The 27,158-nt window shown below is 41.4% G+C and overlaps 1 protein-coding gene across 4 annotated transcripts; it reads right to left on the reverse strand.

Moving 5' to 3' along the window:
* Window positions 1–201: 201 nt before the first annotated feature.
* On the reverse strand, window positions 202–23,358 carry SNX16 (sorting nexin 16). Of its 4 annotated transcripts, XM_053244363.1 has the most exons (9): window positions 23,032–23,162; window positions 21,283–21,351; window positions 16,484–16,938; window positions 15,350–15,436; window positions 13,285–13,433; window positions 8,817–8,886; window positions 5,163–5,299; window positions 3,677–3,796; window positions 202–1,694 (listed from the first exon to the last, which is right to left on the reverse strand). In XM_053244363.1, exons 3-9 carry the CDS (start codon window positions 16,853–16,855, stop codon window positions 1,586–1,588), a joined length of 1,044 nt encoding a protein of 347 aa, XP_053100338.1. In that variant the 5' UTR covers window positions 16,856–16,938; window positions 21,283–21,351; window positions 23,032–23,162; the 3' UTR covers window positions 202–1,585. The 4 variants fall into 4 exon arrangements, with proteins under 4 accessions (XP_053100338.1, XP_053100339.1, XP_053100336.1 ...); XM_053244364.1 differs by lacking the exons at window positions 21,283–21,351; window positions 23,032–23,162 and adding an exon at window positions 23,224–23,358; XM_053244361.1 differs by lacking the exon at window positions 21,283–21,351 and having other exon boundaries at window positions 23,032–23,181.
* Window positions 23,359–27,158: the final 3,800 nt, after the last annotated feature.

Here is a 27,158-nt window from a genome sequence, read left to right on the forward strand (position 1 = left end):
AGTATAATCAGAAACCACCACTATGTCATTCAAAAAAATGAAATGCATTAAAATAAAAAGATGTAAAGCAAACATTAAGATGATTTCATATACTAAGACAATACCTTCACAATACAGTACAGACTAATAGTTGACAAATTAAACATACACTCCAGGACTTTTCATATTGACCAGAGTTTTCTCAACAGAAGACAAGAAACATTGTCAAGTCCAATGGTTTATTTCCCCCAGACAATTTTATTTTATAGTTCTATAGAGATTTTTGTCCCTATAACCCAATATACAAAGTGAGCATTGAAAAGTCTAGCACATGGAGACAGCACATGAATAGCATTAAACAAAGAAGTAGGTGGCACAGAGAAGAACAAAGCAGCATTCTTCCCACTGGAAGAGCAGACAAAACAAGGCACTTTGGGCAAACAGCTGCTGAGCAGAATTATTTTGAAGATTTCATAAAGCTGACCCAGACTACTGTAGCAAACATCTGTAACAAGCAAAACACAAAAAGGCACTATTGTGCAGCCCATCCCCCATCCCCCCTCTTCCCAAAGGTCCAACTCTAAAAGAAGCCAATGAACTTGGCACAATAAGTCATTTTATTATAAAGTGCATCATTGGGCTTAATACGATCTGAAAAATAAGCTATGGAACACATTGTAGCATGTCCCCATGTGTACAATATTCTATACAAACAAGAACTGCAATTAGATTTCACCTAGTTAATTAACTATGCAGGCAAAGTATGGCTTCAACAACTCAAACTATCTGTATATAACATAAATATCTTAAATAATGCACTTCTGCATTAGCAACAAAGTAAGAGGTAGTGTACTTTATATAAGGCAGAGTTGCTGATTTAGTGATTAGGTTTGTGTGGCAAAGGTGTCCTGGGATTTATAGAAGAGTTAGCCATTCATCAGCATTTCCATTATTTCAAATGAAGGTGAGCATCCACAGTGTGTCTAGGTTCTACAGCGTAAGAGATTCTTACTCCCATCACATAAACCTTCCAATCATACTTCCATTTCCAAATTATTATTTTGGTACTCTAACTTTCCTATTTTATTGCATAAAAATTTACATATAACTTATTTACATTTATGACAAAAAAACCAGACCATGTGCAGTATACTTATCATATACTAAGCCTAGATGGCACAGTTATACTTCCCAAAGCATAACAATAAATGCCTGTATAAAGAATCTGAAAAACCAGATACCAAAAAGCTGCCCATACAAAGTGTGTCATGTATTAGTAGCAAACATAGTGACATGCCACATGATAAACCACCATGACTGGTATCTACATGTGTACATTTAATCTTTACATATTGGTAAATTATGAATTATGAACATTGCATCAGATTCTAGGCATAACTTGATCTGACCTTAACCAGAGTTTTTTATATATATTTATATATCTAGAGACTAGATAACAGCCGATTATACTTCCTATGGCAATTTCCCCCCCAGACTGGCTTATGTAAACTTTCAAACTTGTGCCTCTTGCCTTCCATTCTACAGCTACTGCATGCTTTTGTTCAATGTGTGCCAGACACACTACTGTAAAGGCAGCTGGTGGTGTTCAGATCTCTTCATCAGCAGTATATGCTACCTCAGCAACTTCAATTTCTGGCACACAGTTTTCAGCCAATGAACCACTCCAAGATGCTTCCCGATTATCTTTTTCAGAACTGTAGGAACAGATCAATATGCTCGTCACACATTTATTGGATTGTTTATATTCATTTCATGGTGCCAATTTGCACATTTGGAATGTTTATTTAATGTTCTTTACTACAAAGAGTCAATAAACAGTTTGTCCCTAGAATCAGACATAGCTATTTTCAGGTAGCTAGGGTCTTCTGCTTTACATAATATCCATCTATATACATAGGCCAGACTGGTTCATGTTAAAACCAGTTTGCTAGCCCCTGCTAACTGAACAAAGACATACCTTTTAAAGTGGTGCTTCTCTTGTACAGGAGGCCCTTGATTATTGCAGGTTCAGCATTTGCAATTTCACCTAATCGCAAGCAACCTCCCTGCACTCAAATTCAATTATTGCAGGGGTAGTTTCACTTATTGCAGGATTAAACCTCTTTAAACTACCCCAGAAGACACCTCCGCTTCTCAGCCACTGGTACCACCTTCTGATGATGTTGTCTCCCCGACAGCGGCTGCCTTAATTTTTCTGTCTCTGTGGGAGGGGAAACAGCCCATCAACCCACTCCCTGACAGAGGTGTAGGACTTGAAGGGTGGGGGAGGGTGCACATAGCCCTCCCCCCGCTGGCACTGAAGTTTAGTAAAATATCTCGGGGCGACAGTGTACCTCCCTGCCACCCCTCCTTCTTCGGCCGGAAGTACCAGGAGCACATGTGTATGCCACGCGCATGAGCATGTCTGACATGCATGAGCATGTGCACACGGTACTTCCAGCCACAGAAGGTATGGCAGGGAGGTACGCTGTGGCCCCGAGGCATTTGACTAAACTTCAGCATCAGCAGGGGGAAAGCGGGGGGAGGGGTCAGTGCACCCTCCCCCACCCTTAAAGTTCTACCCCCCACCCCACCCCCACCGAAGGTTCGAACTGGCCAGTGTTCGGACCTGTTAGGAGACCCTTAGAAGGGCCTCCGAACAGGTTAGTGCACATCCCTACTCCCTGCTGTGGACAGATGAAGGTGGCAGCGGTACATGGGTTGTTTTCTCTCCCACGCAGAAGAGGAAACAGCTCATCAGCCCCACTCCCTGCCACATTCACTGGTGGAGAAATGAAGCTGCCAGTGGGGGAAGAAGAGAAGGAGGTGGTGGTGGCAGAGATGGAGAAATGATGGCAGCAGCTGTGGGGAGACAACATGATGAGGAGCAAGAGGCCACAGCTGAGAAGTGTGGAGACTGGTGTTTTTTTGGGTTTTTTTTAGTGGGCTATTTGGACTAAATCCCCAGGAGCAGCCTGCACAGAACCTAACCCCATTTTCCAGCTTAGGTTTTATATTCAAATATTATGGTTTCAGCATTTAGAGTTGTATTGTGGACACAATCCCTGCAGTATTCAAGGGCCTCCTGTACTTAGCAAGAGGAATCAACTATCCCAATTCACACCCAGCACAGCACCCACCAGTGGCTGTTGCAGGTTTCTACCCTATGTATCTTTTAGACCAATTCCTTTGTGACAGGGAACCATGTAAACTTTTGTCAAAAAGCAGTATAAAAAGCAGTAGCAGCTTTATCAAGCATAATATCTTTAGCAGATTTTATTTTTGGAGAGGGGCAATTCTGAACTACTATTAATCTCTTCCTCATTTTAAAAAGTAGGTTTCAGTTTGATGAAAAGGCCTTTTAAAAGGGAAAGAAAGCAAGATGAATGATGTATATACATTTGTTGAACTACAAAGAGAACAATCCTCCTGGAAATGTTCTTGCACACCACTTTAAAAGGTAGCTCTTTGCTCAGTTACGTAGTAGAGGTTAGCAAGCTGGTTTAACATGAACCAGTCTGGCCTGTGTATATTGATTGATATTATGTAAAACAGAAGACTCTAGCAACCTGAAGACCCTAGCAATCCATGAATGAATCTTGCACAGCCAGCATCCTGGATAACTGCGCTTCAAGTCTGCAAGTTCAAATGCATTTTACATAATAGTTTTAAAATGAAATGATTAAGTTCAGTTTACCTGTTCCCTTCTTCCAGAACACCCTGATCTGCCTCTACTGCAGATGATTCTACTTCTCCACTGCATTCACTCTCTTCTCCCGACAGCCTCAGAGATTTTGTTTCCTCCAGATTTAAATCCCTGTAACAGAGTCAAGGGATACACAATATCTTTAAGCTAGAACTAGTGAATGAGTTTGTGAGCAATCCTTCATGTAGACCTTTAAGTATATTTGCACCACTTTAAGACATAACCTTTTGCTAAGGAACAATTAAGCATTTTTCCCCTGCAAGCAGCCCCTCCCACCACTGAATTTCCAAACTATGACTAATTGAGATGTCCTGAGGGATTGACTTCAGGCAAGGGGTTAAGACATATTAAGCACCAACATGTTTTCATTACAGCAGTCAAGTTTTATATTTCAACCTTGTTTTTCTACTATGTATTGAAAGTATGATGGTATTTTATACTAAAAACAATGAACACCCTCTGGATGGGGTGGTTTATAAATGTAATAAACAACCAACCAACAACATTTCATAAATTATATCCTCAAACATGAATGACATTTAATTTAGTTAATTATTCAACAGGATTAGTCCCGATACTTACTTTAAAAAAAACTTGGAAAAAGGTATCACCCTTAGGACATATTACAAGTTTTCTTCCTGTGCAGTTACCATTTGGAATTATCAATGTGACTGCCCTTCTACCCTCAAACAGAAATGCTAGGACTGCAAACATGGACTTCACATTGGGTACATAAGCTTCTCAGGATGGGATCAAAAAAGCCCCATGCACGTACTGCACGCACACACATAACATCTCCCCACACTCACAAATGAGACTCCCCCAATTTCCTTTTGCAACTGCAAAAGCTTGCATGTCCGAGAGGCTAGTCCAAAGAGTCTCTTGGTTTTCAGCAATGGCTTTTAAAAGAAATGGAAGAGCTGCAGTAAGAAGCAAGGGATTTATTTATCATTTTCACTGATATCCTACCCTTCCTCCAAGAGTATCTGGATGGTCTACATGGGATAATCTCCTTTTAACCTTCCAAAAACCCTATGGGGTAAGTCAGGCTGGAAGAATGACTGGCTTGAAGTCATTCAGCAGTGAAATTTATGGCCAAATGGGAATTTGAACCCTGGTCTGCCTCCTCAGAATCCAATCCTCCAATACCTACACTTGTTCGCTAAATTGTGAGGTTCATAAGGAAGTTTTCCATATATTTTTGACTGAAGTCTAGGTAGAGCTAGAATCCAGAGATCTCACGATGTTGCACAAGTGGAAGCCATTTTTCCTGCCACCTCCTTATTGCTGCAGCTTCCAGAGCAGTCACAACGCCATTCCTGAGAGCCAAGAGACCAACAACTATATGAGGTGCAGCATAGATGGCTGCAGAAGCGGGAATTAAAAAGGGAATGGGCAGAGACTGGGTGGAACTTTGCACTGCCAAAATGCCAGTGTACATAAAACCTTAGTTTCTAAGTGTTTTCCTTCAACGCACCCAGTTCCTTTCTTCACTGTGTCTATATATGCTTCTTTTTCACTCAATAGTTTTTTCAGAGTTTCCACTTCCCTTTGTTTTTCAGCAAGTTCCTTTTGCAGTCGGTAGTTTGTTTCCTCTAGCGTCTCACAAAAAGCCTAGAAAAAAAATCAGTGATTTAAAATAATGATTTCTTTGTGTGAGCAATGAGAAGACTGATACAGAGGACATTATCCTGTGCATGGTTGCCATACATTAGTACTTTTTAGTGTTAAAAGCACATAACCTGGTTTTGAATTTCAAGACAATGACAACATTGAAGGAACATTGTGGTAAATAGAACACAAAACAGGATTTTGTTGCGACAAAAGCCTTGGAAACATTTGTCTAACCCCTGCTAACTGAGCAAAGAGACACCTTTTAAAGTAGTGATTCTCTTATATTTAGCAGGGGGAGAGTATCTGGCCCTATCCAACCCCAGCACAGCATCCCTCCAGTGGCTGTTTCTGGTATCTTCCTTATGTTTCTTTTTAGATTGTGAGCCCTTTGGGGACAGGGGACCATTTTATTTATGTATTACTTTGGTTTTCTATGTAAACCACTTTAAGAACTTTGGTTGAAGAGCGGTATATAAATATTCATAGTAGTAGTAGTAATAATGTGAGACAAGAGAATAGTTCAACAAAATTCCAAAAACCTTTTAGAATGACAACGCTGTATCCAAGGTTTGAGAGAACTTTCAGAACTGGCAACCTCAGCACAATGTACAGAAATCTTGTTGTAACTTCATGATTTCACTGCCACATCAAAACAGATCTAGGGAAGTCCAGGAAAAGTCATGGGAGCTATGGGCCTTGAGTTAGGGGGGGAAAGAAAAAAATCCACTACTGCACAGTCTTGCAAAAAGCATTTCTCTTCTCTCCAGTTCCAAGAACAACCTTCTGAGTCTGGCTATTGAGAAAGACTTAAGAACGTGGATGTTCTCTATCAAGCTGACCAAGGCTGTCTCAATCCCAGTTAGACTCTGTCAGCCACCTTGCCCAACAATGGGAGGCTGGACTGGCCTATAATTATCCATCACCAAGGGATCTAGTGTAGGCTTCTTAAGAAGAGGTCTAACTGTTGCCTCCAAACAAGGAGGCATCCTGCCCTCCCTCAGTGAGGCATTAGTGATGTTAACTAGGTCATTTCCAGTAATCTCCCTACAAGATGAAATCAGCTGTGTTAGGTGGGGATCCAGAGAACAGGTGGTGGGACGCACCACTCCAAGCAGCTTGTCCATATCCTCAAGAGTCACATATTGAAATAGATCCATTCTAATATTATAAGAGGGATTTCTGGACACTCCCCATAACAGACCCTGCAGAAATAGTGGAGATACACTACAAATCAGCCTAGATACAAAGGATTTTATCTGCAAAAAAATCATTAAAAGCATTACAGTAAGATAGCCTCTTGAGTCAGGTTTAAAACAGAGAGAGCCTAGATTAGATTCCTCACAACTCAGGGCAACTCTGCCAAACACGAGTGTGCAGATGCAATGTGCAGAATAGAATTGGTTCTTTGCTGCATGCATTGCCACAGCATAAGCCTTCAAATGGGCTCTATGCTGTGTCTTGTTGGATTCAAGGCAAGTTATCTTCCACTTGCATTCCAGCCATCTAGCTTGCTGCTTTAGCCCCCATAGTGGAGGGAACCTAACACTGGCATGTTCATTTATTACAAGTGAGCCGAACATGTGTCTTGTACCATGAGTGCATGCTCTCCAGGAACCTCCAGCTAGCTCTGACATACTTCCGGGCCATCAGCTGAACCTGCTCTATGAAAGTCTTTTCTTTATTTCTGTTTTTCAAAGTTTGCCTAAGAAGTTTTACAACTTTGAACGCTCCTAATTTATTGTGAAGTATTATGCAAATACATCCATTTAGTACAGGAAACTGCAAAGCATCGACAGAGAGCCTACTGTTCTATTTCTTAATTGCAGGCTTCCTATTAATAATGAGAAGTTTGCATGTCATAATTTATCACTAACTTATTTGAACAAAAGATAACCTGGCAGTGATCCTCATTTAGAACTGTAGCACACAGAGGTATTCACCACAGGCTAGTGCAGACACAATGCTCTCAGTCCCTTAATGTAATAGTTGTTAACGAGGTCAGACATTACTGAAGCAAAGCAAAAGTTCATAGAAACCGAAGTACAGTGCAGAGCACTGGGACAGCAAATAGAATGATGGTTGGTTGGCGAGCATGCAGAAGGCTGCCTTCTTGTACTGCACTGAAGGGGTGGGATATACATATTTTAAATAAATTGTTAGCGGCAGAAAGGCTTTCAAATTCCCTGCTGCACAAGATCTGTCTTGTCCCTTGGTCTCTTGCTTTGAATATAATTTAAAAACTCAATTAAAATGGTTTTCAATTTGTATTGACGGCTTTGGTGTCTTTGGTATGTATTAGCTTGCTTTTGTTATAAAGGTTCCCTTCAGCATCTGCTTTTATTGCTATCTGAATGATGAATTGTTTTTAATACAACATTGCATGCTGCCTTGAGCATAGGAAAGAGAGGATATAAACATGCCAAATAAATAAGAACTTTGAATTGAGTTATAAGGAACCTTAAAAATATAACTCAGTGTCAGTTAAAGCATGCCTTTTATTTACTGAAAGGCACGATTTGTATTAAGTGTGCTTAGCATTTATAAATAAACTATATTCAAAATATCTAAGCAAGTTTATTGAATGGACACAGTTTTGCCTTGAAATGACACTGATAATTTGAACTGGATTAAGAGAACAAGAACATAATGTGTTAGTCAAGCAACTGGCTGGTTCATAGTCACTCATACTCAGAATGGTCTACAGGCACCAGTTTGTTTGATACACTGCATGTACTCAGTGAGTCCTTTTCCAATTTCAGAAATTAAATGTTTTGTACTGTTTGCAAAATCAGATGCCCTAGGAAAGCAAGATTGAACAGATATATAGTTATGTTGTATTATAAACATGTAACAATATTTTCCCCTAAACATGGGAAACCATAATCGAGGGCATTATTTATTTTTATGTATTTTATTAACATATTTTTATACCACCCCAAACTTACGTCTCTGGGCATTAAAGATGCAAAACAGAGTACTGTAGTATTAAACCAAACAACTCAATCCAAAAAGTGATATTTTGTTATTGAAATTTGAAACTGAGAAGTCAAATTATATTCAGTATGGGTAGAAGAATAAATGATAAATTAAAGGCAGAGACAAAGAAGAATTCAGTGGCTAAGCCAAGAGTTAAAGCAAAACTAAGAATCTGAATGGTGGTTAAATTAAATTGTGAGAATTATTCCTTACTATTCCCTATTCTTTTCCCACCCTCAACAACCCACTCATTCTTTCCCCAACCCTGGTCGTTTTTAGTGATGTCTGCTCCATTGCTGGTTGTCGTCTTCCATTTTCTGCTGCTTGTTATGTGCTAATGTACAGTCCATGGATTATTCATTTGATGCTTTTTTCCTCCTGTGTAGCAGACATGTATTTTTTATGGCTATGGTGAATCAGGAACGAACACTAGCTGTTCTATGAAGAAAATAATATCTAGCTACATGTTACAAAAACACAAGTCAAACTGAAGTGCAGTTGAGAGTTTTTTTTGTTCTAGAAGCTACTATATTGCACTTACCCTGCTCTCTTCAAGGCTATCAAATGGCCCAGGTGGATCATCCAAACAAAGAAACTCCCTTACTGCAAGGCTTCAAAAGGGAGAAAAAGGAATTGGCATCAAACAGTCAAAATGAGGATACACATAACATAAAGTGATTTTCTGGAAGTTAGCAAGTGGTTTTAGTAAAACAAAATATTTGCATTATTTCAGTAAATGGGCTCAAGTATTTGCCACAAACCTCTTACTGTCTTCAGTATGCATGTGTCTATTATGATAGGTTTTTTAAACTACCATACACCATAGGCAACCAGGTGAAAGGACAACTTAATGTGTTCCCTGGCACATTCAAAAGAAAGAATGGCAACCAGCAGGATCCAGCTGCCAAGAACCATGAGCAGAATTTCAAGTCCTGCTGAAGCTACTGCTGCCCAATGAGTGTGGTATACAAGTAGTGAAGAAAACAGCATTGCTGCCCCAGGATCCTGATGAAACCTCTTTGGATGTTTAGAAGAATTCATTCCTCCTGTTCATCCTTCCTCCAGCCATAAATCTCCCAACACCAAACTGGGGAGAAACTGCCCTACCCAAGTAAGCTAGGAACTTTTATGGGCTCAAACTTAAACCATTTGAAAAGGAAGACAGAGTAACAAAGAATACTACTTTGGACTTTATTTTTAAGACTAGATTAAAAAAATTAGAGTGTAAACCAAGTTCTAAATTGAAATTCAAAATTATAATGGCCTGGAATGCAGGCACCATTAACAAAAGCTGAAGGAGACTTATGTTTCTTACACGTCAGGTCCTACTTATGTTTCTTACACGTCAGGTCAAGCTACTTTTGAAGCAAGAGGGAAGTTTCAAAGCAGCTTGATACAGAGCACAGAAGCTTGCTATTGAAAGGGGGGAGTGAAAAATCCAAATGGGAATTCTTAATTGTTAGCCCTGCTAACTTGGCAAAGAGGCACCTTTTAACGTGGGGATTCTCTTTATTTAGCAGGGGGAGAGTAACTGGCCCTATCCAGCATCAGCACAGTACCTCCAGTGACTGTTGCTGGTGTCTATCTTATGTTTCTTTTTAGATTGTGAGCCCTTTGGGGACAGGGATCCATCTTATTTATTTATTATTTCTCTGTGTAAACCACCTTGAGCCATTTTTGGAAGGGCAGTATAGAAACTGAATTAATAATAATTGCAGATCTAAGGATCCCCACCTTGGCCAAGTTATTATTTGATAACTGTGCCAAATGAAGGAGCCACTGCCCAAAGTACTGCCTGTGTGTGCACTAGATGAGCAAACAACCATGTTCTACCTATCTTTAGAAAATATTGCTTCCAGGTGAGAATGTAGGGATCGTTTTTCAACCAGATAAGAATGGGGTTCTCCCTGCCCCCAGCCTCAGTTGTTTATGTGCTACAATTGACTACATTGGCAGTTGACCTAATAACTTTTGTTGACGATGAATTTAAGGCTTCAAGCATTTAGCTACTTGGATGCCTTTTCTTTCAAGCAAGTTTTACAGGGACAATAGTGTATATAATCATTTCTAAACAGTCTACCTTTCTAACATATAGTTTTGATTAGAAGTTGTATGTCTCAAATTGCATGGAGTAATCTCTTTTGAGAAGGCCATGCTAAAGCTCCAATCATAGGAAATCCAGCATGGCTGCTGCTAGAAAGGCAACAAAAAAAAGGAGGCAACTTCACATTGCAAGCCACTGAAATGAAGTAGTCCCTCTCAGTGTCTTGCCTGTTTTCACATGGTAGCCTAAGTCCCAGTATTTGCAAGGCACTGGTGGGCTAACTTCAGAGGAAGCGCCCAAGCACACACAGTCATTCAGATGGAGGGACCTCTATGCAGTTCTAACCCATAACATTTATTCAGCCAGCCAAATAACCTATCTAGAAAAGCAGAGACAATACTGCTTTGCTTCATTTGAGTTATAATAGCTGACGCTTTCCAAACACTTATATGTACAGTGGTCTATCTTCATGGTTGAACTGTTCTTTTGAAAAGATATGGAATGAGCTTGCAAATGGCCATCTGGGAATAGTTTATTATATGAAAGCACTGCTTCTCACTATTGTCTTCTTCACCATGGATTTCACTTGTTCTTTAACACATTTAGACCAAATTATTGAGTTACTGCACAATTTAGAGCATAACTTACAAAATTTGTATCTTAAGTGATGAATGCTGGCAAATGACCATTTTGAGAACTTTTGTTAAAAACGGGTACATACATATTCTTAACAGCAACATCAATTGAACTTTGAAGATCTGCAGAAAGTCTTGTTTGTCATGCAACTCTTGGAGGTTCTAATTATTATTATTTATTCGATTTCTATACCGCCCTTCCAAAAAATGGCTCAAGGCGGTTTACACAGAGAAATAATAAATAAATAAGATGGATCCCTGTCCCCAAAGGGCTCACAATCTAAAAGAAACATAAGATAGACACCAGCAACAGTCACTGGAGGTACTGTGATGTGGGTGGATACAGCCAGTTACTTTCCCCCTGCTAAATAAAGAGAATCACCACATTAAAAGGTGCCTCTTTGCCAAGTTAGCAGGGGTTAGGGTTCAACTGATGTTGATGTTAAGAATTTTTATGTACCCGTTTTTTTAAAAAAGTTCTCAAAATAGTTTATATAGCACAAAGAATGCCAAGTTGGCTCACAGTTCCAAAGAGGCTCACAAATATATACATGCTGTATCTTTAAATAAATGCTGGCAAATGTATATTAGTAACAAGTTTTGTTCTGCAACTGCTTATGTCATACTTGTAAGAAAAAAGTGATAGCATCAAAAGGCAGGTGTCTTCTGAAGAAAGTTGCAGCAGGGCAGTGAAAGACATATACACTTGGCTTTCTAATCTAAGTCAACAATAGCAGATCAAATCCCTTGCTTAAATTTTTCTCTAGGACAGGGTGGAGCTACAAGTGACTCTGCTCCAATCTGTGAGAAACAATAATCTAGACATCTGTGCTACAGGTTTAACTTCTTTTTCAAGATCAACAATGCAAATATGCATATTCACAGACAAAGGAGACAATTTGAGTTAATTTTGTTTATGCCTCCAGGCAACACACATTTTGTGACCATGTATATACTCTGTACTGATGATCTTAGTATTTCTCCCTAAGAATACATTTGATTCAGATGAGGCATCACTTTAAGCAGCAAGGCTATGTACTCTTTAATGCCTCTAGTATTTTCAACTGATGCTGCTGCTGCTACTGTCAGGCCATCACAGTGAACTGTCAATAATATTTACCCTAATAAGACTGTGTTTATAAATATGCAGGTATGAAGCCATTAACAAGAGAATATACTTTCATTAGCCACTCCGGAATGTTGTTTTTAAAATAACGACTTTGAACAAATGGAATTATAATCAAAGCAAAGAATGTATTAAGGAACAATATACACGAAGACTCTCAATAGCAAAATCCCATTTGACCTAATCTGTTCAGACAAACAGATAACAAGTCTGCATGTACAATGAATGAGATGAAGCAGATTCTAGTCCCATCTTACGCAGATTCAAGCATGTACTGTACCTACGCGCGTATGTAGACAATGTTTCATGTAACTGGCAACTCTGAAAAAGCAGTGTTCTTGACTGTGTAGAGTGCTGCCTACATGAATAAGCTTGTACACTTATAGGCATATTGCAGATGTGCATTTGAACATGAACAAAACAGGAAGTGGAGCATGCATTTATTGTACGTGGGGAAACTAGCCCTGTTTCTACGAACACGATTCTAGTGTCAAGCGAAGCGGCACCCACAGAAAAGTGCCAGGGAGAAACTATCCAGAGAAATGTGTATCTTAGAAAACTATAAACACAACATCATGCTGGCTTGGTCCAATTTGGCGAATACAGTTATTACTATGCATGTAAGATTTCTTTTAAGGCATCAACCTTGTTTTAAAAAATCCAGTTCTTTATGCCAGATATTTTAGGTCCTATAAAAAGATATCAAACACAACACAACACAACTAAGCACTGTGCAGCAGAAACTCTTACATGAAACTTGTTCCACAACCAGTTCTGAGCAGGTTCTATACATTTGCATAACCCAATGGTGCAAATGAATGTCTTTGGCAAGCTTCAAATATACTATCAGATGACAGAGATCCAAGAACAGAAGGTCAAGAAGATCACACAACAGAGCTGATAGCATATAGGATATCAAAGAAACCCTGCTTCTGTCACTACCTGCTCATCGAACCACAAAACAGCAGCAGAGAGAATTTTCCTTGAACAATTGCTTATCTATCGGGGAATTGTCATTACTTGATTCATCCACTTTTAAAATCCATGATTCATAGGGAAGGATTATTCTTCACAATTATTCACCAACAATGGAAAAGTAGTTGTACAATTCAGAGTGTTAAGCAACATAACTCAAACTATTAACAAAATACTTCAACACTAAAGAAAAGTATTCTATTGTTAACATCTTAAGACAATCACATACCAGTTAGCAATGTCTTTGTGAGCCACCAGGTTCTGTAAAAATGCTTGGAGTCCCAGCTGTCTATCTTCTAGGAAGTCAGGGTTGTAATTATCTTTGAACCAGCGCTTTGGTGGAAGTGCCAATCGAAAGCCAGGAAACATATCTTTCAGCTAAAAAAATAGTCCAGAAGGTTATGGTAATAAGTTAATTTGTACTAGACTCTCCTCTGCACCCCACCATTTTTGTTTGTTGCTAACTGAGCAGAGAGTCACCTTATTAAAGTGGTGATTCTCTTTATTTAGCAGGGGGAGATCAACTGGCCCTATCCAGCATCAGCACAGCATCCCTCCAGTGGGTGTTGCCGGTGTCTATCTTATGTTTCTTTTTCAGATTGTGAGCCCTTTGGGGACAGGGAACCATTTTATGCATTTCTCTATGCTTTGGGGACTTTTGTGGAAAAGCAGTATATCAATATTCTTAGTAGCAGCAAAAAAGGAATAAAAAACAAAAACAGGGAAAAAAAATCTAGTGCAAAGCTACGTACGATTTATATCCAATGAGTTCTTTCATTGAGACTTTACAGCAAAGGGTGCCAGGTCAAGCTGGTTTAAAGAGTTGCAACAGCTCCTCAGCTTTCATCTAGCCATAAGCAAGTGCCTAGTCCACACACTGTGGGTTTCCTTACAGTTAGAGGTTTTGTTATTCACTATGACAGCCTGCATAGGCCATCACTTTGCATCTTAGTCACTCAGCAGCTAATCCTTACGCAACAGGCTTACAGATGAGCTCCTCACCCCACAAAGAAAATGGAAACCAGCAGAGGGCTAATGGCTTGCAAATAATTCCTCAGCTCCTAGACTGTACTGTATTTCGAAGAGAAACTTATGTTTGGATTAGTTCTTCATTTACCAGTTTCATATAGCACTTCTCATACTTCACTAGAGCCAAATCACTTTACACAGATCACAGTATGCCATGTAAATAAACATCCACAGCAATCCAGTTCTTATAGGATAGTGAGCTGAGCACTAAAGTAACACAGCTGAGAGGAATTTTCTTGAACACCCCTTTGCTTTGCCATCTCCAGTCCTCATTCAAGAGTATCCTGTGTATATCCCATTACACTGATCAGTTTCAGAAATTTAGGAAAGTAGAAGACCGTAGAAGGCCTTATAGCATTGGGTTTACTGTGTGGATGTCTTTGCAGAAAGTTGCAGCTGCCATGTGGTAAATGTTTAAGCAGCTACTTATGTGGTAGGGATGTGCCAGAAACGTTTCGGAGGCCGTTATAAAGGACTCCGAAATGTTTTGGCTCCGGGGGTCATTTCGGTGCCAGCGGGGGTAGTTCTTTAAGGGCAGGGGGAGGGTGCATTCACCTCTCCCGCCGCATTTCCCCCGCCAGCGCGCCCTTATTTTTAAGCCCCTCAGGGCGGCAGCGTTCCTCCCTGCCGCCCCGTTCCCCTCATTGGCCGGAAGTAGCAAGCATACGTGTGCCTGTCTGCCATGCATGCGCGCCCGATACTTCCATCCACTTCCGGCCGATGGGGGAAACGGGGGCGGCAGGGAGGAACGCTGCCGCCCTGAGAGGCTTAAAAATAATGGAGTGCCGGCGGGGAAAATGCAGCAGGAGGGGTGAGTGCACCCTCCCCCGCCCTTAAAGAACTACCCCCACCGGTGCCAAAGAACATTCGGGCACATCCCTACTATGTGGTGAGGAGTTGAATGCTTTGGAAAAAAGCTTTTATTTCACAACAAACAGCCTTCACTGGCATTAAATACAACTGGTAAAGAACTCATGTCAAACTTGACCAAGTTGACCCAGCCACACTATATACACAACAGGTGTTTATAAGTTAAATACCATGCAGAAGGACAATTCTACATTTGGTTGTTTCTGGTAAATGACTAAGGAACATTTTTATACATGTAGCATTTCGTTATATTTACTAACTGTATGATAACACAAAAGGGCAACACAATGCCATTTTAAAAACCTATTCAAAGTAATTTATGAACTACCCATACAAAAAAATGTTAACCTGGTTCATTAAGAACTGAAGATCTTAGCTAATTTGGCCTTATTTACCTTATCATTAAGCCTGGAGAAATCAGTATACCTTCTGAAAACCACCCAGTTTTCCTCTGGATTTCTCTTAACAAGAATTTTGTAAACCTGTTAAACAAATGATTGATTAGACAAGCTCCAATAAATAGTACGAGCAATGCAGCCTACTCATATTACACTGTAATTATTTGAAAACTGACAACCATTCATTGTTTGAGGAATGGAACAAGTGTGATCAAAGCTTGCCAAATGTTTACCCAAGTTAGAAAAAACCAACAACTGTTTCATACTCCTTTACCATGCCCAGGAAAAGCCAATTAATGGAATTCAGATTTTCCATTTTTAAAAATGTTTTTGTGAACCTAAAAGATTTCTGCAAGTTATGCACACTGATGCTAGGAGCCCAACTAGACTTACTCAGAAGGAAGCCCCATTGACTAGAATCTATTACTTCTCAGTAAGTACAATTAGACCTGCAGTTGGAAGTTAGGAGCATTAGTTTGCTTACATGCAGAAGGTTCCAAGTTCCCTCCCTGGCATCTCCAAGATAGGGCTGAGAGAGACTTCTGCCTATAACCTTGGAGAAGCCACTGCTAGTCTGTAGAAAATACTGAGCTAGATGGACCAAGATCTGACTTTGTACATGGAAGCTTCGTATGTGACTGTAGAATGAAAATGGCAGTATGTAGGCACATAGCATTGGGAGGTGCTAGGGATAACATTTCACTTCTAATAGCAGTAGCCATTTGTAGAACTGTAGGAAATCTACTTCACATATTGAGAATAATGAAAACCTCACAATACATGAGTGTCTCAAACTTCACATTACATTTTGGGAAGCAATTAACTGAGTCTGTATTATCAGAGATTTCTCTCATCTGTCCTTTAATTTTTCGAATCCCTGCTGGCATGTTTCCCAGAATCGGGCGATATAGGAAGGTGCTGAAAGGCATCATCTCATACTGCGCGGGAGGAGGCAATGGTAAACCCCTCCTGTATTCTACCAAAGAAAACCACAGGGCTCTGTGGGCGCCAGGAGTCAAAATCGACTTGATGGCACACTTTAGTAAAGGTAAGCTGTGCCGTCGAGTCAGGGTCAACTAGAGTCAAAAAAAGTTTGAAGAAAAAAGTTTGAAAAGAAAAAGCACAACTTACAGTGAATTTGGCTCTCTCTTCCATCACTTCATAACCTAATATTGTAGGTGTAGCAGGTCGATCTTCCCAGCTCCCAGCGTCTATATTTTGCTCAATATCTTCTGATGGCTGAGTGTGGTATTCCATAGATGCGTCCACACCCATAATTTTAGTCCTAACAAGTGGGCTATTACAAGGAGATGAAGTTGCACCAATCTCACTGGGGACGCTCATCTTTTTAAAACTATTGTTTGAAGACTCCTCCAGCTGCCCTTTGGAATAATCTGAACATGTTGAAATACTCCCAAGAGATGATCTTCTTTGGTTTCTATTTGTGGTAAAATTAGTAGAACTTCCTATGGGAATTGGAACAGGAACATATGGGGTAGCCATCCTTCATTAGGAAGCTTAAGAAAGTTTATAGTTCTTGACTGTAGAATTTAAGCAATAACCCCTTGTTCACTTTCTTCAGTCATCTGGAAACAAATGGAAGTAGTTTTTTATTATATTTTTTAAGTCCGATAACATATAGCTTAAAACAAAGGTTCTCAACACGGGGTACTAGAAGGGCTCCTAGGAAGGGTACTCAGAGCCCTTTGCAGCCACACATACACATAAAATCTTTATGGGGTACCTGAGCTGTAGGTTTATGACAGAAGGGTTCACTTGCTTTAAAAGGTTGAGAATCCCTGATGTAAAACCAGAGTTAGCACAAACTGGCTTGCAAACTAACGTCAAACCATGGTATCAAATCTTGGTTTATGCCCCCAAAGTAACCAAGGTTTAAGGTTTGGGTTCAAGCATAACACAAAACAATGCTTTGGCTAACCAACCATGGTTTTGCATTATAGGCTTGAAGCATTACACAAACATATGAAAACAACTATTCTAGCTGCTACATAAGATGTTGCATAAAGCAGCAATGTTTACTTCAGCATAGCCTCATTTTTAATTGACTGATGTATTAAAGTTTAATATGGCTCTATCACACATTTTGCTGCAAGAATCATACCATCCAATGAAAGAAAACAACCATTCCTTCTATGAGTTAAACAAAGTCAGTACTAATTCCATTTTATTCACGCTTTGAGAATCATGCTTTTTGCAGTAACCTAAATTAATAGTCACACTACACAATCCAAACAACAAAATTAGAAGAGACAACAAAAAAACCTAATCTTCTTCTAAGCAATGACTGCCTGACAAACATAACTAGGGGACTAGATTCTAGTATCTCTGCATCATCTCAGCATGAATCTGATCTCCTGGCCTATGGATTACATTACCCATCAATTTCCTTTTTGAAATGGAACACCTATAATCCAATATAGGAGGACTGTATGAATAAAATCACCCTGAGAACTACTACTCCCCCCCTCCCCCCAACTCAATGCACGCTTACTGTTGTGGTATTTTAATGTGATTGTTCTGTAAACTGCCATGAGATAAGTTTCTGTACTGCCTTTCATAAAAATAACTAAAAATAAAAGGTGTAGAACTCTTAACTTCAATACATAATTTGTTTTTTAAACTACTTTTTCCTTCTTGTTTGTTAATTCCCATCCATTTCTATCTTATCCCCAAAAATATATTGTACCACCACTGATCTCTTTGCACCCTTCTGTTATCTCTTCTACTGTCGCTGAATGCACCCTGATTCATGTCCTGATCCTCCCTCTCTGCCACTATTTCAGCATCCTATTTCTATTACCTCTTTTTATGTTTTCCCAACCCACAAGTCTCTGTGCAGTTCTTCATTGTCCCTTCCTTTTATTTCTCTTCTCCACAGCACTTGACCAAGCTACATGTTACCAAAAAATGAGTTAAGAGGTAGGCTTAACACTTTTTTAAAAAAACAGTCACATGGGAGCTGAACTAGATTGGGATCCTGGTGCACACAGGAGACGCTAACACTTCCCCTTGTGCTGTTTCCACCCCCTAAAGTTCATTGTCCAAACAGTTTCCCCAAAGCAGACATAGCAGTTTTGTGAAGCAGCATTTGACAAGAAAACAGAGATGAGGTACCATATTAAGCTGTTTCTCCACATGCCATGGTCCTAATCTGATTCAACCCCTGCTATTGTGTTTTGTTATAAGATGGGTGTTTCTGGTATTAAAAACATGTCTTAATGTATTTCTCATAATGTTATTTGGTACTCCTACAATCCCCTCTGCAAATTCATTCTTTTTATTTATTATTTATTTATTTATCATATTTTTACACCGCCCAAAACTTACGTCTCTGCAAAGAGCTCTGTTATCTATTTGTCCTTTTCCCTCAGCCATCTCTCTGAAGCCCCACTTCTCTCTCACATTATTCAATCTCTTTTTCCTTTCCGTTTCTCTCTCTTACCGTGTTCAGCAGGAACAACATACAAGGTTTTTCTTCTCCCAGAAAGCTACATGATAAGAGTCTCCAGGCACCCACAAATTTAGGCTTAGGTCACTAAAGGTAAAGTTGTGCCATCGAGTCAGTGTGGACTCCTGGTGACAAACAGAGCCCTGTGGTTTTCTTTGGTATAATACAGGAGGGGTTTACCATTGCTTCCTCCTGATGCCTTTCAGCATCTTCCTATATTGCTGCTGCCCAATATAGTACCAGCAGGGATTCAAACTGGCAACCTTTTGCTTGTTAGTCAATCATTTCCCCACTGTGCCACTTAGGGTGACACCACTGCCACAAGCAAGCCATTATTTGTGGTCCCTACCAATCCCCTCTTCTCTCAGATCATTTTCTGGCATAGAGAGAGAGAGGTGTTAATTAGGAGAGAAGTACGGTAGGTCTGTCATTTGCACAGAGATATGGGATGCTAAGAAACAGTGGGAGCCCTTCCCTACTGCTCAGAAAGGATTCCTACTGTTTCTCACCTTCTCAAAAATGGCCCTGGAAATGAAAACTCTGAGGAGGAGAACTGTGTGGTGCTGGGTGTCCTCCTCACCGGGGCTTGGAAGCACTCATTACTGGCAAGTGAATTCGTAGATGTCTCAGAGTCTCAGAACCTGAGAAAGCAGGCGACAACTCAATCACATGCTTCTAAATCCAGGGAGAATAAAGCAATGCAGATGTAGAGATGCTGCATTTATGTATGCAATATGTGCCAAAAATTTATTGAATACTGTATGGTAGCTTTTTAAAAAATAAACTCTGAGCATAAGAGGCTCTACTGTGAATAGAGCAATTTTTTTTTGCTACAACTCATTTTCTAAGTTTTAAATATAGTCCTCTATTATACTGATAAAAAAACTCCACTAAAATCAGTCTTACTATGCCATTTCTTTCTCTTTCTTCTCAGACAATGCAGTGAAGCTAATGTAATTTAAATCAATGGCTGAAGTCTGTTTCTCTCCGATTTTTTTACCTCCCCACACCCCTAAACCTATCTGATCTTCACACATGTGAGTGAAAGCACACACACCTTCCCAACCTGGCATCAATTATCTGTTCCTCAGCAGAATATTCAGTGAGGCAAGCAGCCTGTGTGTAAAGATCTATGGACTAAGGCACTAATTCAGCACTGGCATTGGCGGGGGAAAGACTTATGGTACTTTAAAGACTAACATTTATTGTAGCATAAGCTTCCATGGACTAGAGTCTGCTTCGGGAACTCTAGTCCACAAAAAGAGCTCTTCATTACTGGCTCTAATCCACAAAAGCATATGCTACAATAAATTTGTTAACTGCTGTTTTTCCTGCAACAGACTATATGGCTACCTTTCTAAATGGCTTAAGAAAGGAGACTAGAAGACTATGGTTCTGCTTTCTCCTAAAACCATGCACAAAAAATACAACTAATACAAAACAGTGCTAAAGCAGATACACCCAAATCAACAGCAATGACTACCCCTACAACAACTGCTCAATTAAATGTTTTAAGTTAGGTTGTGTAGCACGATAAACCCAGTTTTGTTTTACCAGCACCTGCTTTTTAACTCCAAGGCCAGAGCTTGTTATAATTCTTCTGGTAGTTATTTTCAGACAGTCCCTAGTAACCACTACTGGGAAAATCTGGTGATCCATTAACTAGAATACAATATCATTCTACTGTGCAGGGAATAAGACCCATATGGATCTTTCCAAACTGTCCAAGAGCTGGACATGTGAGGCAACAGGCTCTTAACCAGCTATTAGGAACTGCAGCTCAATGATGACATATGCACCACATTGTAACTCACTTGTGCACAATGGCTCAAGGAAAATAATCTTTATTTTAAAAGTCTAATGAGAAATTACAATGTGCTGATAAATACCTATCTGCCCTGTACCACCAAATGCTTGCCCAAGCAAAGCTGACCAATCCACCCCAATGCCCCAAGAAAGCCAATAGTTAGGGATGTGTGAACTGGCTTACCCTCGAGGTGACTCAGGGGTTCTACAATGGTTTTTTTAAATTCCTCCCCCTGTTCGGCAGCCTCAAGAGGTGCTGCCATGGCAGTGGTCCCCCCAACCCCACTGGTCTCCCTCCGGGTCATTTTTGGGTTTTTTTTTTTTTTGGCCCTTTCTGATGTGGCAGTGACCATTTTGGAGGCCAACATGCATGTGCCCGGCCCGGGAGAGGCCAGCGGGGGGAGGTGGAAACGAAAGAGACCCATTGTGGTTGCCAGCAGCACCCCTCGAGGGCTTAGGAGGCAGTAAGTCTGTCATTTAAAAAAAAAAACAAAAAACCCTCCCTGGCACCTCTGAACTGGGCCTGAACTGGATCGAATTTGAGCCAAGCCAGGCCCCTCGTTCAGGGGTGCCAAAACTGAACTTACCCAGTTTGGTTCAAGCCCAGTTCGGACTCGAACTGAACTGGGAAAACTGGATTTGTGCACATCCCTACCTGCAGCCACCAATTTAAAAAGCAATACAATGACATGCAACAAGCTGTGAGAATCCCAGAGACCAGTCACTAGAAAAGAAAAGAGAAAGCAGAGACGTAAACAGTCTTAACACAATGCTATCCTACATGCTCACAAACATGTAACCACAAGTTTTGTTTCATTTTTAATATACACGGCTTGACATGGCATCATATATCCTAGGATCAGATCTAATTTGCGTCCTAGGATTGGATAATTTTTTGGGGAAAAGAGTAGAACTGGGAAAGACAGAAAAGAGACATGTGAAAGAATGAGGCAGCAATCTGTTCCATAGCCTCATTAGTTTATTACTACAACAAGAAAAAGGTCTTGTGGCAAATAGATTTATTTTGCCATAAGGTATCATGGACTTTAAGCAATACATGACCTTACTGCAGACAAATGGAAATGGGCATATATGTGGGTCAGAAAGAGAAAAATATATAAACAGTTATATATATTTAAACTGTTCTAATGTTTTAATTGTTGCTTTAACCTTTTATGTTATATTTGCTATAAACCATCCAGAGACAAGAGTTTAGGGAGGTGTACAAACAATCTGGCCAAAGGGTTATAAAATCCAAGAGGTGGAGCGTATGATAATCCGACACAGTACCTTTGGAATCTCATTGTCATTTGCTTCCACTACATAAAATTGTTCTCTGGTACATGTATGTATATAGTCACCAACTAATGATAACATTTCATGTCTCTGATGAAGTGGGCTTCAAACTACACAAATTTATATTCCAACATTTTATTACAATGCAATCCTATGCATGTTACTCAACAGTCCCATTCAGTTCAAATGGGCTTCTCTGTCTAACAAGCACACATATGATTGTGGCCAAAATCTTTTACAGTGCAATTCATAGCATGTTTGCTCAGAAATAAATCCCATTTAGTTCAATAGGGCTTAATCCCAGGAAGGGTCTACGACTGATGCCTTAAAGCACCACTTTCGGTTTGGGATAAGACAGCAATTTGCAATTCAAACAAGCAAGCCAACCTCCCCATCTCAAGGGCTGCTGTGTAGCACAACCCTAGACACGTTTGCACAGAAGTAAATCGGCGAGCTGGCAGCAATTATACCCAAGCAAATAGGACGGCCAATTCAGACTGAACCTTTGCCTGGAGATTCCGCCACCCCCAATATTTTTCACAACCCCAAGCCATTAAAACCTCCAGCACTGCTTTCGAGAGTAACCACCTGGGGGGTGAACTGCGACTCCTGGAGACTGCAGGCCACCCTGGAGACTGGCAACCTTACCGGGCAGCGTGCGAGGGATTGCAGCCTTACCCTGAAGGGGAGCGGCGAGAAGAGGTGAGGAACTGGGAGAGGCGACTAGGAAAGGCCACACACAAGCCCCTATAATGCTTCCCCAGCCCCGGCAGAACAGCAGCCTAATTCCTCTGGGGGTGGCGCCAAAGCATGCAAGCCCCTGACCCGAGACCCAGGAGGGAGGCCCGCCTGAGGAGCCCAATTCCCCCTTCGCCAGCCAGCCAGCCTCCCCTCTTGCCTCATGGTCCGGGCATTGCTTCGCCTCACTACTTTCCTCCCGGCGGGCCACGGCCGCCTGAAGTCTTGCCCCTCCGCTTCTCCGGCTGCTGATCCCACGCAAGCCCGAAAGGGAAGCCAGCCGCAGCCACCTGACCGAGCCGAGACAGGGCAGGAGAGCCGCTTACGAAGCGAGGGAAACAAGTGGGCGGCGGACCGCAGTGGCGCCTACCTGTGGTGGGGAAAGGCAGCCCCGCCACCACTGCAGCGTCTCAAATACTACTGACCGCCGCCGCCACTGGTTTGTCGGTAGTTTCGACTCGACTACACCTCCCGAGATGCATCGCGACTTGACCGATCGCCCGTCCACAAATCTCCCCTTGAAACTACAGCGCCCAGAAGGCGGCGCGGTTCAGAGACTGACCGTGATTCGGCGTTCTCTGCCTCACTGCGGGGCAGCCGAAACAGTAACCCCCTCCCGCCGCGCGTGTTGCATGGCTTGTCGGGATTTGTAGTTCTCTGGTCTTTGCAGGCGGCTTCTTGAGTGGCTCGCGCGTTAATCCAGACAGTGCGAGCGAGCGCTACTGCGCGGAAGGTGAATGCAGAGAGTTGCTGTAGATGTGCAGCCCAGGTTAGCACAACGCTGTGATGCCTTCCGGGATCCAGAAAGGGCTGTAAGCTTTGTTTGCCATGGTGTAAGGCTCCTGTGCTCCCTCCTCGCCCTGAACAGCAGAAAACACAATCATGTGTGAGCGGGGGCATAAAAGTTTTGGGCGGTATAAAAAAAATGCTAAATAAATAAAAGTAAAGTATATTCCCACCCTTCCCCTCCCCACATCCCACAATCACACTTAGATGTCTCACTCAGATATCTTAAATGAGAGATCTAAGTAAAGACGTCTTTGTGATTGTGGCATTTGGTGGGGGGTGGGACTTTACTTTGGCAAAGAGACGCACGTGACTGTCTTTCTGCGCTTCCATACGGGGCGTGGGCGTGGCGGGAGAAGAGTTCAAGTCATACACGTAAGCCTAACCTGGCCTCATGAGAGAGTTGTCTGTTGGAAAGCTGCTGGACTCAATGGAAAAGGCAGTGGGAGGCCTTCATTCTCGCAGCAGCAGCACAATTTCTAGGCTCAGTGGAGGGGATGGCAGCCGCCTGGGTGGAGATGGGTGCCCCCCATCAAAATACTGTTAACCCAAATGCACACAGTTAAAAACAAAAAAATCATGTGGCAGCAAAGCTGCTGCAAGAAATGACCACAAAGTGGAGGGAAATTTGAAAATAAAGCAAGTGCTCTGAGGCAGGTACTTAATTCTCTTAGGCCCTAGCAACCCCTGTAAGTACATGCCAGGAGTTAAAAGGCGCTCTCTAGAAGTAAAAGTCCATAGGGATTGCAGACTTACAGTGCAATATTTACTCACAAGTATTACAAGATTCCTTGGAAAGTCCCAATGAGTTCCGTGTGCTTGCTCCCAAGTAAGCGTCCATAGAGCTGTAGGTGCAGTCTTTTCAACATAGTTATAATTGCTTTATTTGCAAAGATATAGGCAGCAAGTCCCTAGGGAGAGGAAGAGACTCTGATGCATTACTGCATTGCCTTCCTCTTCCTTGGCTCCAAAATCAAAACTGGAAAATTGCTTTCTTTTTCTTTCATCTCATTCTGCAAAGGTGTGGCTTCAGACTGCACCAGGGATGTAGGTGAGGGACAAAGAGAACAAAACTCTCAACCCTAGAAAGCTGAGAGCCCCAAATATATTGGTTCTATTGATAGCATTAATATTCATATTTATATTGTCATTCAGTGTGTGTGTGTGTGTGCGCATGCCTTCAGTGGGATGGCCTCAAGGCTATGTTGTGCCCTGGGCCCCAAGTTACCTCTCTATAGCCCTGGACTCCTCTTCTCCAGGTAAATTTCCCAATCAGAAAATTAGATTTCCCATCCAGATTATATTAAGAATCCTTTGTTGTTTCCCTGGCCACTCATTCACAGTGTTCATGCAGCAGTGGCAGACTCAGGGAAAAATGCACTTGGTTTAAAAATGAAAAAGAAATGAAGCAGTGATTCTTAGTCCTTTATGGGAAGAAATGTGACTCTGTTTTACTGAAAGGAAACTTAATAATAATAGTATATCTTAAAGGTGGATGGTAAAATTATGCTACTTAAGTCTTGAATAACCATCTATAATAACAACTGTGTAGAGTTTGTGATGGAGTTTCAGGAATGTAAAATCCTACAGAAAACAAGTGATTGATCTTTTGCCTCCTAAAGTAAAAGCAAGTCAATGATGCAACAGTGTCACTGATTTCTTTTATTTATTAGCTACATATTTAGCTTGCCCTTCCTCTAAGGAGCTCCCAACTGAATTACCCTGCCAGGAACGAGATTGCTTTAGAGTTGTCAAGGCCAGCCCATGAGCTTCTAATAAGCAGAAGGTTTCAAGTTTCCTCCCTGGCTTTTCCAAGATAGGACAAGATTTTTTTTTTTTTTAATAGGACAAGAGATTTTTATTGAACCAACAAACTACCAAAGCATACAGTACATTGCCAAAGCACAATTATATACAAAGTGGTTGTTTGTACATGATATATCTACAAAAATTTACACACAAGGATTTGGAAACCCACAAGGTTATGAAGTATATGCAGGTAGTACTGTAACTCGGGGGTGGGGGATTACAAGGCACATCAGGTAATCGGGGGGGTTACGTCTGATGTCCATTTCCACAATTTGTCCCATTGCTGTTTAGAAGAGATACTCTTGTCTTTTTGCACATAACCATACAAATTTTTCCAGAAGAGATTTACTGTCTCATCTGCGTGAACCTCTTGGTCGCGTCTTCCCTCCCTATTCCTATGCAGGAGCATTGCATAAATGACATACAGGTTTACTAACCTGATTACGAGAAGGGGAACGTTCCAATTCCCTGGTATGAGGGCACCCGTTCCGTCCCGTTTCCTTGAAGGTTTCTTTCTGGGACCTTGAAAGGAGGTTCTATCACTCAAACCCGAGGTTAGTTCTTCCCAAGTCTGTTTTTCCAAATCAGGCCACTTTTAACAGCTTGCTTACTCCCTGCCACACTCTTTTGGCTACCACACACTCTTTTAAGAAATGTGAGTGGGTTTCCCTGAATGTTTTACCTAGCTTACTAGCTTTCTGTTTGCAAGTGATTTTAGGGCACTCTTGCTGGTCCTCTGGGAGCCATGGCTTAGCTGCATTAAGTGGTAGTACTTGATGGTATAAGCGCCACCTAGTTTCCCATAAATGGAAAGGGACTTTTTTCTCCTTAAAGAGAGCTATAGGGTGATCGGGTTGCAACAAGTACTGTGAAGTGCGGTGTTTGTAGTGTTTACGTTCTAAATCAGGTTTTAAGAAACCCACTTCTAAAATCTCTCCATAAATTGTTTTCCTTAGCTGCTTAACTGAGGAGGATCCTTTAAATAGATCCGGTTCAACCTTCCATTTTTTAAGTGTGAATAACAAATCTCTCAAGTAGTCCAGGTGTTCTCTTTTTAATACTTGTGTGATATTACCATTGAAAGATCCTTTCCCCCACCATGCTATGCCCCATGCTGACTTGCGCCAACGGAGAGCGAAAAGCGAGACCCAGGTTTTTTGCAGGAGGTTGGACATATTATTGGCATTCACAAAAATCCAGTTTCCAAAATTGTAGGACATGAATTCAGTTACAAAATAGGGTTGCAGGGCATGTAGGGCTAGGCTTCCCCGCTCAACCTCCTTAAATGCTACCGCACAGGCCAAAGAGAGTCTTCTGCCTGCAACCCTGAAGAAACCACTGCCCGTCTGTGAAGATAGTACTGAGCTAGATAGACCAATGGTCTGACTCAGTATATGGCAGCTTCCTATGTACCATTGCTTATCACTATAGTGAATACAGATTTCCTTTTTCCTTTCTCACAGGTAAGCTCAGCATGTAGCTGCTGCTCTGTACTGTTCTCACTAGCAGCCAAGCCTGGGCTTGGACCCTCGTGAGAACCTAGGGATCCACATGGATCCTGGCTGTGCTGTGGTGCCAAACCAGCACCGGATCCCAGCTCTTAGCTGAGGCTCCTGGGATTGTGTGCTACAGAGATGGGCACCTAGAGCACCCATCTCCTGGGGGAATCTCTTAGTGCACTGTGCTCGGAGCACAGTGCAGTATGGGATACTTGGAGGAGGCTGGGACAATGAGTCCCAGCTTCAGAGCGATCCACCCTGCTCTGCACTGCACATGTGGAGAGAGTGCTCCACGCTCCCCGGTCGATCGTCTGGGGGAAGGCAAGGTTTGCAAAGTCTTCCCCTCACCCACCATCCTGGTAGATCGTGTGAATGGCCCCACTGTCTCACTGTGGAAAGCTAG

The sequence above is a fragment of the Hemicordylus capensis genome, chromosome 4 (genome assembly GCF_027244095.1).
Source record: "Hemicordylus capensis ecotype Gifberg chromosome 4, rHemCap1.1.pri, whole genome shotgun sequence".
Classification (NCBI taxonomy): Eukaryota; Metazoa; Chordata; class Lepidosauria; order Squamata; family Cordylidae; genus Hemicordylus; species Hemicordylus capensis.

Excerpts from the sequence above, each read along its gene's own strand:
- SNX16 (XM_053244364.1), bottom strand. The coding sequence starts at position 16,855 with ATGGCTACCCCATATGTTCCTGTTCCAATTCCCATAGGAAGTTCTACT. Across the intron at positions 15,437-16,483 it reads AAGAGAGAGCCAAATTCACT|GTTTACAAAATTCTTGTTAA; the intron begins GTAAGTTGTGCT and ends TTTGTTTAACAG. Across the intron at positions 1,695-3,676 it reads GTTCTGGAAGAAGGGAACAG|TTCTGAAAAAGATAATCGGG; the intron begins GTAAACTGAACT and ends CTGTTCCTACAG.